Source organism: Salmo trutta, chromosome 37, assembly GCF_901001165.1.
Source record: "Salmo trutta chromosome 37, fSalTru1.1, whole genome shotgun sequence".
Classification (NCBI taxonomy): Eukaryota; Metazoa; Chordata; class Actinopteri; order Salmoniformes; family Salmonidae; genus Salmo; species Salmo trutta.
This window is the reverse complement of record NC_042993.1, coordinates 553,072-566,815: the sequence shown is the minus strand read 5'-3', so window position 1 is coordinate 566,815 and position 13,744 is coordinate 553,072. Positions and strand designations below refer to the sequence as shown.

General features: G+C 43.3%; 1 protein-coding gene and 1 long non-coding RNA gene across 3 annotated transcripts; both read right to left on the bottom strand.

The window, feature by feature from the left end:
* Positions 1-1,577: 1,577 nt before the first annotated feature.
* LOC115177448 (extracellular matrix protein 1) lies at positions 1,578-12,314 on the bottom strand. 2 transcript variants are annotated; one of them, XM_029738230.1, is made up of 10 exons: positions 12,012-12,314; positions 11,242-11,298; positions 10,960-11,028; positions 10,340-10,417; positions 9,872-10,224; positions 8,596-8,801; positions 4,089-4,374; positions 3,697-3,911; positions 2,468-2,555; positions 1,578-2,261 (listed from the first exon to the last, which is right to left on the bottom strand). In XM_029738230.1, exons 1-10 carry the CDS (start codon positions 12,073-12,075, stop codon positions 2,079-2,081), a joined length of 1,599 nt encoding a protein of 532 aa, XP_029594090.1. In that variant the 5' UTR covers positions 12,076-12,314; the 3' UTR covers positions 1,578-2,078. The 2 variants fall into 2 exon arrangements, with proteins under 2 accessions (XP_029594090.1, XP_029594089.1); XM_029738229.1 differs by having other exon boundaries at positions 3,694-3,911; positions 12,012-12,313.
* On the bottom strand, positions 10,553-10,937 carry LOC115177451 (uncharacterized). The gene is made up of 2 exons (XR_003872406.1): positions 10,678-10,937; positions 10,553-10,639 (listed from the first exon to the last, which is right to left on the bottom strand). It is a non-coding gene; the product is annotated as an uncharacterized LOC115177451 (long non-coding RNA).
* Positions 12,315-13,744: the final 1,430 nt, after the last annotated feature.

Genomic DNA, 13,744 nt, shown 5'->3' with positions numbered 1-13,744 from the left:
CACAAAAGCTTGACACCTGTAACAATGTAATGTATTTGGCACAAAATCTCGTACAGGATAACTTAAATATCCTCACATCACTTTGCTGGGCAAAGACTCAACATCAAAACTCAAAAGAACAGAAAATTACTTTTCTGTTTCACCACTCGCCACATTGTCTGCATCGCACCAAATGACGAGCATAACAAACACCGGGACTCTTCCCCTTCAGTTGGTCAACTTTTACATTTACTGTTAACCCAGTAATCAATCCTTTCAATGGTGCCATTTTCTTGAGAGCAAAACAATTCACATTTCTTGCTCCCATTCGTTTAATGTGGAGTGCCTTCTCCCTCTGACCAGCAGAAACACAAACAATTATCACAAAACAGCACCCATCTCACAGCCCCCATCTCTGTTTTAACCCAGCCTGAAACCACAAATGGATCAGCCAAAAGGCAGGGGTCCAGTTTTTCCCAAAACTTCACTCCTACTGTCACACTCCTCTTTATCCTGACCCTCGGGCTCCGAGAACTTCACCACACCTTCCACCTCCGATACTTCAACCTCATTCACTTCCATTTCTCCTCCTGTCTTCAGCTCAATCTGCTTACACTTTCTACAATTCTTCTTTAACAAATGATCTCCCTTTTTTCCGCCATTTTTAACCAACTCAAGCTCAGCCTCTTCCTTCCTCTCTCTTAGACCTCCTCTGCCTCTCTTTTCCCTCCATTCCTCCTCCATATTCCAAATATACATCTCCTTGTGATAATACTGCACTTCTCCTGACATCCATCTTGTTCTTGCATTCTCAAGGGATGCCATTTAGCCGGCTGTCACAATCTCCACAATCTTCGTCTTGATGTTCTTCTTTATCAAAAGCTACTGCAACGCTTTTCCATTTCAAACAAGCGCACTCTTCCATGATGTTGCGCTCCCAGTTCAGCCAGAGGTAAACTAACATAGCAGGCATAGAAAGAAGCCTGAGCGGAGTTCCCACTTCTGTTTTTCAGGGGAAACAGAAGTTAGTTAAAAAATACTGTGTTCCTGAAAACCAGAAACATCCGCCAACGCTGCTATGGGTGGGGTATACAGACTTCTGCAACCTGACTGGCAGAACGCAATATGCAACATCTGGGACTAACATTCTTAGCCACTCTAGCATGGTGGTGGAAAATAGTGTTTCATAAAGAAAGCACATTTTCCCCATTTTTTTTCTGCCTTCTCGCCACTAAATCAAACTGAGGAAATCGATGCCTTTGCAGCCTGAATGGAGAATGTTTCATGTAAGAACCGGTCCACCGGGGATACAAGTGTATATAACCGGCTTCATACAATGCCTTCGGATGGTAAGATTAAACGACTCAATATCGCCATCTGCCAGGCTTTAGGCTAAACTCTGTGGCTGTGACAGCTAGTGAGGACCTTGTCTGTCTCTATTAATGCAAGTCACACAGTCACTATAACATAAGGTCCACTTCCATCAACATTTCAGTTTATTCAAATAATAATTTCAATGTTGTTCATGTGTCAGACAACGACAAATTACAATAACTGGCAGTGCTTCACTCCAAAATGATTAAGACATGGCACAGGAAACATTTTGAAAATATAAAGATTTATTTCAAATGTTAGAACAGGAAAACTGGACTAGCAGTTCTGTAGCTATAAGAAAAATACAACTAACAAATCTGAAACATGAGTATAAAAATAAGTGGTCATACAAATGGTGATTTAATTCATAAAGCAGATATATCAGCTCTCCAGGTGTTCTATCATTATAACACCCTCTTAATGACAGACACTGACAGTAATACTGAAATATTATGTGCACTTGGATACCATATATTAATTGGTTGTCATCTGGCCATGCTAGAAAATATGGAATAAATGGCACTTTCTAACTATAAATTCGGCTTACTCTTACCCACACCTAATCCCCTGTTTGACTAAATCATGCACTTGCTCAACAGTTCTTATGTATTAGCAAATTCTATCATGGTCATGTAGTGACTACTGCACAAATCCCCTGACCGCCAATTCAGATTGGCCCACTGCCATCAGAGTGAAACGTGAAAAGTCATCAACAAAAACAAAAATCAGGCAAGGGGGCATTTCCTCTTTCTAAGGCGTGGGGACTTTGTTGCCTTGGTGATGGCATTCATGAGCAGGCCGGAGAGGCACTTAGAGGCGTCCTGGGAAGAGGGAGGGCAGCATTTCTGGAAGACAGCAGGGGAAGAGGGCTTCTCTGCAGAACAGCGGCTCTCCGCCAGAGTCACTAGCTGGGTTCACAGTCAAAGAGAGAAGTTATGAAAACAACAATACTAAAAAGCCTGCAATATGCTTAGACCTAAAATATAACTTTCAGTCTAAGATCCTGTAGACACTTGATGGCCAATCATGTTCATTTCATCCCATTGGGACAACCTGGTTAATATGAGATATGGGGTTGTCTGTGTGAACCTGCATTATTAAGTTTTGAACTCACCTTTTCCTGAACACATGCAGTTCTTTGGTCTGCTGGCAGGGGGCAGCATTGGACCACTAAGTTCTGGACAGGAAGAGCCAAAGGGAACCTGAGAGACCAGATTGCAAGATTATCTCAGTATACTACATCTTTGTTTTACTCGATAATCAAATCAGTCAAAGGGCTTTGTTAGACAGATATGTACAAATGTGCCTCGATCAAACTAGCTGCTGTAATAAGATACTTGTGAAAGTTATTGTATACTATTGTTTTTAAACTTTTGGTAATGGACTTTGATACAATGCAAATCTGGAATTTTAATGTCATTAACCACGTTTCCATCCACAGTTTTTATGCAAGTAAGCTCATACCGTATAAAACAAAACCACAACAACTGTAATGGAAACAGGAGTTTTCGGTGAAATGTTATAAATGCCAACAGATAATTTGTTCGTTTGACATGGTGGGATCTTTTTGTGTCTGTAAAATGTATTATGTGAGAAATGATGGTGGAAACAGCTTTATGTGCAAATATTGATATAATAACCATCAGAGCAAAGTAAACTTGTAGTCACGTGATAATATGTTGTCCTTCCACTACGACTCAGGAAACTATGCAGTTTATTAGGCTACAGATTAAATAAATGATGAACTTCACAGGGTAGTGAAAGTGCACAGTGATGAGCTTGATGTTCCTTTCCAATAAATATTGAGGGTCTTATTCTGGTGACATGATGATTGATGATTGACTGCCATTTGAAAAATGTAAATATTGGTTGCTGTTATCCATAATAAATCTCATAATCTAGACTAGCCTACCCACACTGTATCTGCTAGTTGTTGGCTAGAGCGCATGTGCCAAGACCAGAGTTGGCACATTTGCTATTTAGAGCAACCGTTTGTGCCATCGGTGGAGTTGGAAATATGATGGAAACACACTGAACTTTAGATTTTTATTCGGGAAAATGGAAAAAAGTACATTTTGTGTGCGCTACAAAAATCAGCAACAAGTCAGTTTGGTGAAAACATACCACTGGTGGGAAAATGCGCAAATTTAAAATCTGTCGCCAATCGGATGGAAACTTAGTTACAGTCACCATCTACTACAGTGAAATGTACCCTTTCTGAAAGTTCTGGTTCTGTCACCCAGAAAGATAAACAACAGGCTGGGCAGCATAAAAATGTGACTGAGGAGGAAAAAGGTTAACACACACACACACACAATAATGCTAAACAAACACACTTACTTCTTCTTGATGATCTTGTATGTTTCACAGATGTGTCCGAGGTTGTGGGTCTGTGGTGCGGCAGAGGCAGAGTCGAGCTTTTGGTCATAGTCTGGATGAGGGGCACGGGAGGAGAAACAGGTGTACCTCTCCTCACCTTCTCCCACATCACAACAGGAGGAGTTGTGAAGCCTCCCCTTCTGCTCTTCCTCACAGAACCTGTCAAGCACCTCACGCCACTATGAGAGGAGAAAGATGAAAATATATATTATTTTTCACTGTATAGAGGATAGTTTATACAGATGTTTCAGTTTAGTAGCCTTCTTCAGTGTGGGTATGAATTGGATCCTTACTTTTCCCACGTTACCAAGTGCAGGTAGGCAGGCCATAGCCCACACACACACACTGCTCCTTACCTTTCCCTCAGCACAGGGTAGCACGTCCTCCTGTCCTTTACAGCAGTGTTTGAACCCTCTCTCCAGCCGGTTCACGGCCTTTGATTGGCGGGCCAGCCAGCCAAAGCCTGTACGTGGCAGGCACTTGGGGGTGTAGAAAGGGCGGTACTTGCGTAGACGGCAGACCAATCCGATGTTGTCGAAAGTGGGGCGTCCAGGGGGGAAGCTGATGTTCAAGTCTCTGGGAGTAGCTTGGGGGCTCTTCTTGGGCTTCTCCCCTCTGAGAGTACGCGGACCGGGCTGGGACCTGGGAGGAAAGGACACAATACATGTAGTCATTAGTTGCCATAAAAAAGGACAATTTGAACTTGACCCTAAACTAGGGCTGTTTTTCTTTATTTTTACTATTTTCTACACTGTAGAATAATAGTGAAGACATCAAAACTATGAAATAACAAATGGAATTATGTAGTAATCAAAAATGTGTTAAACAAATCAAAATATATTTTATATTTGAGATTCTTCCAAGTAGCCACCCTTTGCCTTGATGACAGCTTTGCACTCTTAGCATTCTCTCAACCAGCTTCACCTGGAATGCTTTCCAACAGTCTTAAAGGAGTTCCCACATATGCTTAGCATGTGTGTCCAAACTTTTGACTGGTGCTGTAAGTGTTCTGACCCTTTGCTATGAGATTTGAAATTGAGCTCAGGTGCTTCCTGTTTCCATTGATCATCCTTGAGATGTTTCTACAACTTGGAATCCACCTGTGGTAAATGAATTTGATTGGACATGATTTGGAAAGGCACACACCTGTTTATATAAGGTCCCACAGTTGGCAGTGCACGACAGAGCAAAAACCAAGCCATGGGGTCAAAGGAATTGTCCATAGAGCTCCGAGACAGGATTGTGTCGAGGGACAGATCTGGGGAAGGGTACCAAAACATTTCTGCAGCATTGAAGGTCCCCAAGAACACATTGGCCTCCATCATTCTTAAATGGAAGTCGTTTTGAACCACGAAGACTCTTCCTAGAGCTGGCCTTCCGGCCAAACTGAGCAATCAGGGGAGAAGGGCCTTGGTCAGGGAGGTGACCAAGAACCTGATGGTTACTCTGACAGAACTCCAGAGTTCCTCTGTGGAGATGGTTGTCCTTCTGGAAGGTTCTCCCGTCTCTGCAGTACTCCACCAAATGGGCCTTTACGGTAGAGAGGCCAGACAGAAGTCCCTCCTCAGTAAAAGGCACATGACATTCCGCTTGGAGTTTGCCAAAAGGCACCTAAAGGAATCTCAGATCATGAGAAACAAGATTCTCTGGTCTGATGTAACCAAAACTGAACTTTTGGCCTGAATGCAAAGTGTCACGTGTGGAAGAAACCTGGCACCATCCCTATGGCGAAGCATGGTGGTGGCAGCATCATGCTGTGGGGAGGGTTTTCAGCGGCAGGGACCGGAAGACTAGTCAGGATCGAGGGAAAGATAAACGGCGCAAAGTACAGAAAGATCCTTGATGAGAACCTTCTCCAGAGCACTCAGGATCTCAGACTGGGACAAAGGTTCACCTTCCTACAGGACAACGACCCTAACCACACAGCCAAGACAACGCAGGAGTGGCTTCGGGACAAGTCTCTGAATGTCCTTGAGTGGCCGAGCCAGAGCCTGGACTTGAACCCAATCGAATATCTCTGTTGAGACCTGAAAATAGCTGTGCGGCCAATGCTCCCGATTCAACCTAACATAGCTTGAGAGGATCTGCAGAGAAGAATGGGAGAAACTCCCCAAATACAGGTGTGCCAAACTTGTAGCGTCATACCCAAGAAGAATCAAGGCTGTAATTGCTGTCAAAGGTGCTTCAACGAAATACTGAGTAATGGGTCTGAATACCTATGTAAATGTCACATTTCTGTATAAAAAAAATGTATTTTTTTTTGTTGCATTATGGGGTATTGTGTGTAGATTGAGGGGGTAAAAGCGATTTAATCCAGTTTAGAATAAGGCTATAACATAAAATATGGAAAAAGTCAAGGGGTCTGAATACTTTCCAAATGCACTTTATATGCTTAATTTGGAGTTATTTATGCAACTTTAGTTGTCATACAAATGTTGGGCTATAGGTTTTGATATTGAATAGGTTCTAAGGCTGCATGACGCGATTAATGATGCTTTTGAAAAAAGCAGGAAAGGCATGTGCTCTGCTCTGTTTCTTGTGCAGGCTGCACACACTTCATCATTCACAATTTGACAAGCACTTGATAATATTCTCACCCATCAGACTATTCTTAATTTAATCTGATCTTTACATATAGCCTACTAATATGTGTGGAATTACTTTGATTAGAACGGCCCACCTCTTCCAGTTTAGATGGACGTCATATTCTATTTGTGCCCTTCTCGTAGGCCTATTATATAGACAGTGTCGTTTTTTATTTAAACTGTTGTCACTGTCAACAGAGTAGGCTACCCTTTAACTTGTCATATTAAAAAAATATTCTGCTAATGTCTCCAGTCATATATAGTGTAGTAGAAATGCATGAAATGTGTTTCTAAAAAGGCAACATTTTTCCCGTTCAAAGAAAGACTAAACGTAGGCCTATAAACGTAGGCCTATCTGATACAGCCTAGCCATACTCTAGTCTATGCTATACACGCTCAAAAAAAATTGTATTTCTTTGCAAACAATGATTGAGTTCTATTATTAGCCTAAATTATGACTATCCAATCTATTCACATTTCCAATAGTAGGCCATCTTACATAAGAAACTGATGCACCTTTTTTAATAAAGCATTACATGCATATAATGCTTTATTATAAAAGGTGAATTTTTATGGGGAAACATATCTTCCCCAAATATGAAACTCACGCACTGCCTATGTATGCCAGTCAGGCTACATCGGTTGTGAAGCAGATTAATGTGCTTAATTTTAAGAATTGAGACATAAATATCAGCACATGAAAGCTGTGATCCTCTTTTATATAGTGGCCAGTCAAAACTCTGTTTTCACACACAACTCTGCAATGACTGGGTTTACAAGAGCACATGTTTCACTACGCTCTGTAGGCTCTCTCTGTATGTGCTCTCTTACCGTGTCCCAGGGGTTCTAGGTCTGTAGACTATGTGCTCTCTTACCGTGTCCCAGGGGTTCTAGGTCTGTAGGCTATGTGCTCTCTTACCGTGTCCCAGGGGTTCTAGGTCTGTAGGCTATGTGCTCTCTTACCGTGTCCCAGGGGTTCTAGGTCTGTAGGCCATGTGCTCTCTTACCGTGTCCCAGGGGTTCTAGGTCTGTAGGCTATGTGCTCTCTTACCGTGTCCCAGGGGTTCTAGGTCTGTAGGCTATGTGCTCTCTTACCGTGTCCCAGGGGTTCTAGGTCTGTAGGCTATGTGCTCTCTTACCGTGTCCCAGGGGTTCTAGGTCTGTAGGCTATGTGCTCTCTTACCGTGTCCCAGGGGTTCTAGGTCTGTAGGCTATGTGCTCTCTTACCGTGTCCCAGGGGTTCTAGGTCTGTAGGCTATGTGCTCTCTTACCGTGTCCCAGGGGTTCTAGGTCTGTAGGCTATGTGCTCTCTTACCGTGTCCCAGGGGTTCTAGGTCTGTAGGCTATGTGCTCTCTTACCGTGTCCCAGGGGTTCTAGGTCTGTAGGCTATGTGCTCTCTTACGTGTCCCAGGGGTTCTAGGTCTGTAGGCTATGTGCTCTCTTACGTGTCCCAGGGGTTCTAGGTCTGTAGACTATGTGCTCTCTTACCGTGTCCCAGGGGTTCTAGGTGTGCAGGCTGCGTTTGGAGTTATTTGGCCACGTTAGTTATGATACAAATCTTGTCAAAACATATAGGCCTATGGGCTAGACTACATGACGTGCGTTTTGAAAAAGTAGGACTAAAAAAAGGCATACGCTATTTCTTGCCTTACTGTACATGCATGGAATCATTAAGTGATAATACATCATTCACAAGTGATAATATTGTCACCCATCAGACTATTTTAATCTTGTCTTTACATATACTAAATAATATATGTGTGAAATGTGTTATGATTTAGAATGGACCATTATCATGCACCTATTGGAATAGGGGAGCTTTTCCCATAGTTCATTATCATGCCAGCCACGTAGGCTATACTCCTGTTGTAAATCGAAGCAATGTGCTTAATATTTGGAAAGTTGAGAAATAAATATAGTAGGTCTAGCCTATAGAAAGCTGATGGGATCCTCTTTTTAAAAGAGGTCATGAAAATTGTTCTGTCGATTGCATAGCCAATAGAAATGTTGCGCAACATGAGCTCATGGGCTCTCATGAAGTGTTTGATTAGATTTTCGATTACATTTCTATTGATGTCAGTGTGATTAGAGAGACAGTAAGGTGCTGAGTACCAGCACATTAGAACTGGCTGTTAGCAAGTTTGGTACTCTACTAATGATCATCAGCACCATCAGAGTGCAGTTTTGGAGAAGCCTAGTTACCGTGACTAAACAGTCACGTAATACCGTCACCATAACAGCCCTACCCTAAACCGGTCTCTCTCTCTCTCTCCTTACTTGTGACAAGTGTTGGGGTTAAAGGTGAAGCCAGGTTCAGGTATGGGGGAGGAGCCTGCCCCCTGGGTGTTCGGCAGGTAGTTGGGGTTTGGGGTTTGGCTATGGAAACAGCTCAGTCTGGCCCCGCCCTGTTTCTTGCAGCAGTGGTGGTGGCGTGTCTTCACTGAGAACTCATCAGTACAGAATGTGGACAGGGTCTGTTCCCACTGTAAGTGACATACACAAACATCAATTCACACATGAAAAATAGAGATAAAGGAAGTCCTAAAATGGTGAAGGTACAGCTTTAGTGGGCCTGACTCATAAACACCTTCCCCTCTACACAGCTACACAGATAGACGCCAAGGCTGATCTGTTGTGTCTGTATGGGCTTTCCTTCTACTGAGTCTCATCTTCCCTGGACATCCTCTGTCCTCATCACTACTACTGTCTCATCTTCCCTAGACATCCTCTGTCCTCATCACTACTACTGTCTCATCTTCACTAGACATCCTCTGTCCTCATCACTACTACTGTCTCATCTTCCCTGGACATCCTCTGTCCTCATCACTACTACTGTCTCATCTTCCCTGGACATCCTCTGTCCTCATCACTACTACTGTCTCAGCTTCACTAGACATCCTCTGTCCTCATCACTACTACTGTCTCATCTTCCCTGGACATCCTCTGTCCTCATCACTACTACTGTCTCATCTTCCCTGGACATCCTCTGTCCTCATCACTACTACTGTCTCATCTTCCCTGGACATCCTCTGTCCTCATCACTACTACTGTCTCAGCTTCACTAGACATCCTCTGTCCTCATCACTCCTACTGTCTCATCTTCCCTGGACATCCTCTGTCCTCATCACTACTACTGTCTCATCTTCCCTGGACATCCTCTGTCCTCATCACTCCTACTGTCTCATCTTCCCTGGACATCCTCTGTCCTCATCACTACTACTGTCTCATCTTCCCTGGACATCCTCTGTCCTCATCACTACTACTGTCTCATCTTCCCTAGACATCCTCTGTCCTCATCACTACTACTGTCTCATCTTCCCTAGACATCCTCTGTCCTCATCACTACTACTGTCTCATCTTCCCTGGACATCCTCTGTCCTCATCACTACTACTGTCTCATCTTCCCTAGACATCCTCTGTCCTCATCAATACATCTGTGCACGTAGAAGGTGGTTCTGTTGGTACACTAGGAGCGAACGGACCAGAACTGAACACAACACGACAGAACAGAAAGGAACAGGACAGAATCCAATGTTGCCACAGAAACACTCACCGCCTGTGTAACGCAGCACAGCGTCACCTCCTGGACCTGCTGTGTCCCGTTCCCATGGCAACATGCGCTGTACCAGGACTCTACCCGGTTGACGGCGTCACCTTGACGACGAAGGTAGCCAAAGCCTGTCTGGGGAAAGGAGTAGGCAGGGTACCGGGGACGACGGCTGCTATGGAGACAGATGGCCTGGAGGTTGTTAGGGGAGGGCTGGCCGGGAGGGAAGAGGACACTGGGGTGTGAATCCCCAAACGAGCGAGGCCCAGCCATTGGCCGAACTCCAGGTGTAAAGTCTGTGTCCAGGTGCAGGGTGATCTCCCTCTGGGTCATGTCTATGTCAGCTGCCCTGGAGCCCGCTGGGAACACACACTTCTGTTACTGTACTTCCCTCACACAGGATACAGCACACACATCATACTCCATTGGCTGTGTGATATGAAGTATACCAGCAGGGAAGGCATCACCACCCACCTCTCTCCTTGAGGACTTTGAGCAGGTAAGGCTTCATATGTTCATGGGTGACCTCTCTCTGCTCCATGTCAGGAAACTCTACACAGTGACAGACAGGAGTTAGTACTGACAGCCATACACTAATAACATGTAATGTGCCTACACTGTATTAATAACATGGCAGAATGGCATGGGCATAGGATGTGTCCCAAATACTTTCCTTCTCTCGTCTGCTTTCTTTCATTATTCACAGATCTATCAGTGTTAGGCTGAATATAACAAAGCACACTCACCTATGGGTTACAGTTAGAACACACTCACCTATGGGTTACAGTTAGTTATGGTTAGAACACACTCACCTATGGGTTACAGTTAGTTATGGTTAGAACACACTCACCTATGGGTTACAGTTAGTTATGGTTAGAACATACTCAGCTATGGGTTACAGTTAGAACACACTCACCTATGGGTTACAGTTAGTTATGGTTAGAACACACTCACCTATGGGTTACAGTTAGTTATGGTTAGAACACACTCACCTATGGGTTACAGTTAGAACACACTCACTTATGGGTTACAGTTAGTCATGGTTAGAACACACTCACCTATGGGTTACTTAGTTACGGTAACAACACACTCACCTATGGGTTCCCAGAGTCCCCCAAACTCCACCTCCCTCTGGGTCATATCAGGCTCCAGCTGACTCGCCCCTGGAAGACACACACACACACATTTTTAGTCATTTAGCAGACGCTCTTATCCAGAGCGACTTACAGTAGTGAATGCATACATTTCATACATTTTTTCCCCCGTGCTGGTCCCCCGTGGGAATCAAACCCACAACCCTGGCGTTGCAAACACCATGCTATACCAACTGAGCCACACGGGACCACACACACACACACACACACACACACACAAACCTTGCAGGAGCTCCTCTAAGTCAAAGGAGGCCTCTCGCTGTAACATGTCAGGCTTATCTATGGAAGGGATGAGAGAATGTAAACACAGACATAAAAACACAGAGACTGGCACACACGCCCACTGGTTACATAAGCCATCACACTCTGACCGTGTAATGTCAGTATGGTTGTCCACCACCTAGATTTCACATAGAAATATGACTTATAGATATGTTATTCTCATTGAAAGCAAGTCTAAGAAGCGGAAGATCTGTTCTATGTGCGCTATTTCTATGATTCCCATTTCTTAAGTTACATTTTTGCTTCTGGTTTTGTAGACCAGCTTCAAAAACCTTAAAATACAAATATTTTGCGGTTTAGATGGTACAATGATTCTCTACACTATACATTGCTTGTTTTGTCAAAAACTGAAATTAGGCTAACTATAATAATTTTAGCAACCAGGAAATTGCGGGGCCACTTCTGCATATTGCACCTTTAATTAACATGGTGTGAATTCTCTAGTCTAGATGTTTGTTACACCTAAAATAATAGTTCTACTGTTAGTAGACTTGGACAAAGTTGTTCCACACTAAACTGGTGGAATGGAATGTATCACGTCCAACAAATAATGTTTTTCTTCATGATCTTGATAGTGAATAAAAATGGCCTCTTCTGCGAACTTCTAACAGACCATGCACGAACAGAAGGTGAGCCATAAACATACCAGTACATAAAACAAGGACAGAAAGAACTGATGATTACATGCAAAAACCTCATAGGCTACAAACCTTCAGATGCCGTGGACACCAGCACTAATGCACACCAGCAGGCTAGAGCCCAAGACCAACCCATTTCGAGGACTGACACGGGAGGTGTCTGATATCCTTGTCCTCTTTCACAGGACTGTTTCCACTCTCTCTGTTTCGCCCCTTTTCACCACCCCACTCTCTTTCCCTGTGTTTTGCAAAGTCGTTCCAAAGCCACGTCAAGTTCAGGAAACGACCCTTGAGCGTCAAATCAAGTGTTTTTGGAAGTGGTATGAAATAGAGAATGAGAGTTGTGAGAGGGCATAGATACATGTATGTTTGTTTTGTGATTGGAGGGAAAAGAAGGAGGGATATTTTCCACCATGAGTCAGCAGTGGCGTGTTTTCATGGAAGAAAGCCAGGCTTCTCCCAAAAATGGACTAATAAAATAAATAAATAATTGTCCTTCATTTCGCAAGAGGCGGAATTTATCACACTGGAGAAAGCATCGGAGCGAGCGAAACAGCGCCTCTCTGTGTGTGTAGCGTCGAATGCAAGGGAAGCCAACAAGCATTTGCCCTCCCTTGATAAAACAAGTATAAAGTCATAGCCAATCAGTGTTGAGCTAAACTGAGTGAGCTCAACTGTGAATGGTCCTGGCACACCCAAAAAAGTGTCAAGGAAGCCAGTTTGGACTTGGCTGCACTCCAATCACACCATGTCACATCCAGAGCCAAATGTCATTGACAGAAACAACTTGAATCTTGTTGTGTTGTTATCCTCCAGTGACTTGCTAGCTAAGATTGTCCCTTTCCTAAATTAGCCATGGATGAAGATAAGGATTTGGACTTGTGGTTTTACTTAATTCTCCATACTGGCAAATGATTATAACAGCGATTCTGATCCAACCATAAATTCATACATTGTGCCCCATGCCTGAGAGTATGGAAGTTCAATATGTAGCTAGATGTAGAAGGCTAATGTTAACTAGCTGGCTCATCGTTTCCCATGAGAGCAAGTCAGGCTAGGGAACAAGCATTTTGGCCAGGTAGCCTAGGACAACAAAAAATAAAGGTGTGTACTGTATGACAGAGTCATAGACAGTTTCGTCAACATGAAAGAGAGGAGGATGGCATTGGCGTTTCTCTACAAGTAGGGTGAGTCAACATGTGCGTGCCTGCACACAGGCACTCACACACACTCACAAATCAAAACCATGGACAGGCACATCATATTTAGCTTATGTCAATTGGACAAAAATATTTTTGGTATCTTTTAGTTGTCACTGTATTAGACTAAGCATGATTTGATGATTTTGAAATGATGAAGTTGAAATGGTGCTGGAATAGAGGTAGCTACTGTTTTCTTTGTGACTTGCGTAACTCTCCATGGTTCTAAATCAATAGTTGTTTAGTAGCCTGAAAATAATACGTTTTTAACCTTAACATAAAATATTCTTCATTGGGAATGATATAAACATTAAAATATCGTTAAGAAATTCTCAGCAATCTAAATCGGAGTACATTTTTCATCAGTACTAAACACAATTATCATGTTGACACTGAGCATACTCCAATTGGTCATCATGGTGGAAATAACTATTTCCATTCCTATAACACCATCTGTAGAAACTAAAATGATCTTGTTGGACAAATCCAGGTAGTGACTCCTGGTTTAAGTAACATTTCTTCCGTTTGGTGCCTAATGAACATAACCCAGGACAAGCATCATGATCCCACTATTTATAAGGGCAATGCCTATGTGCCATTAGCACA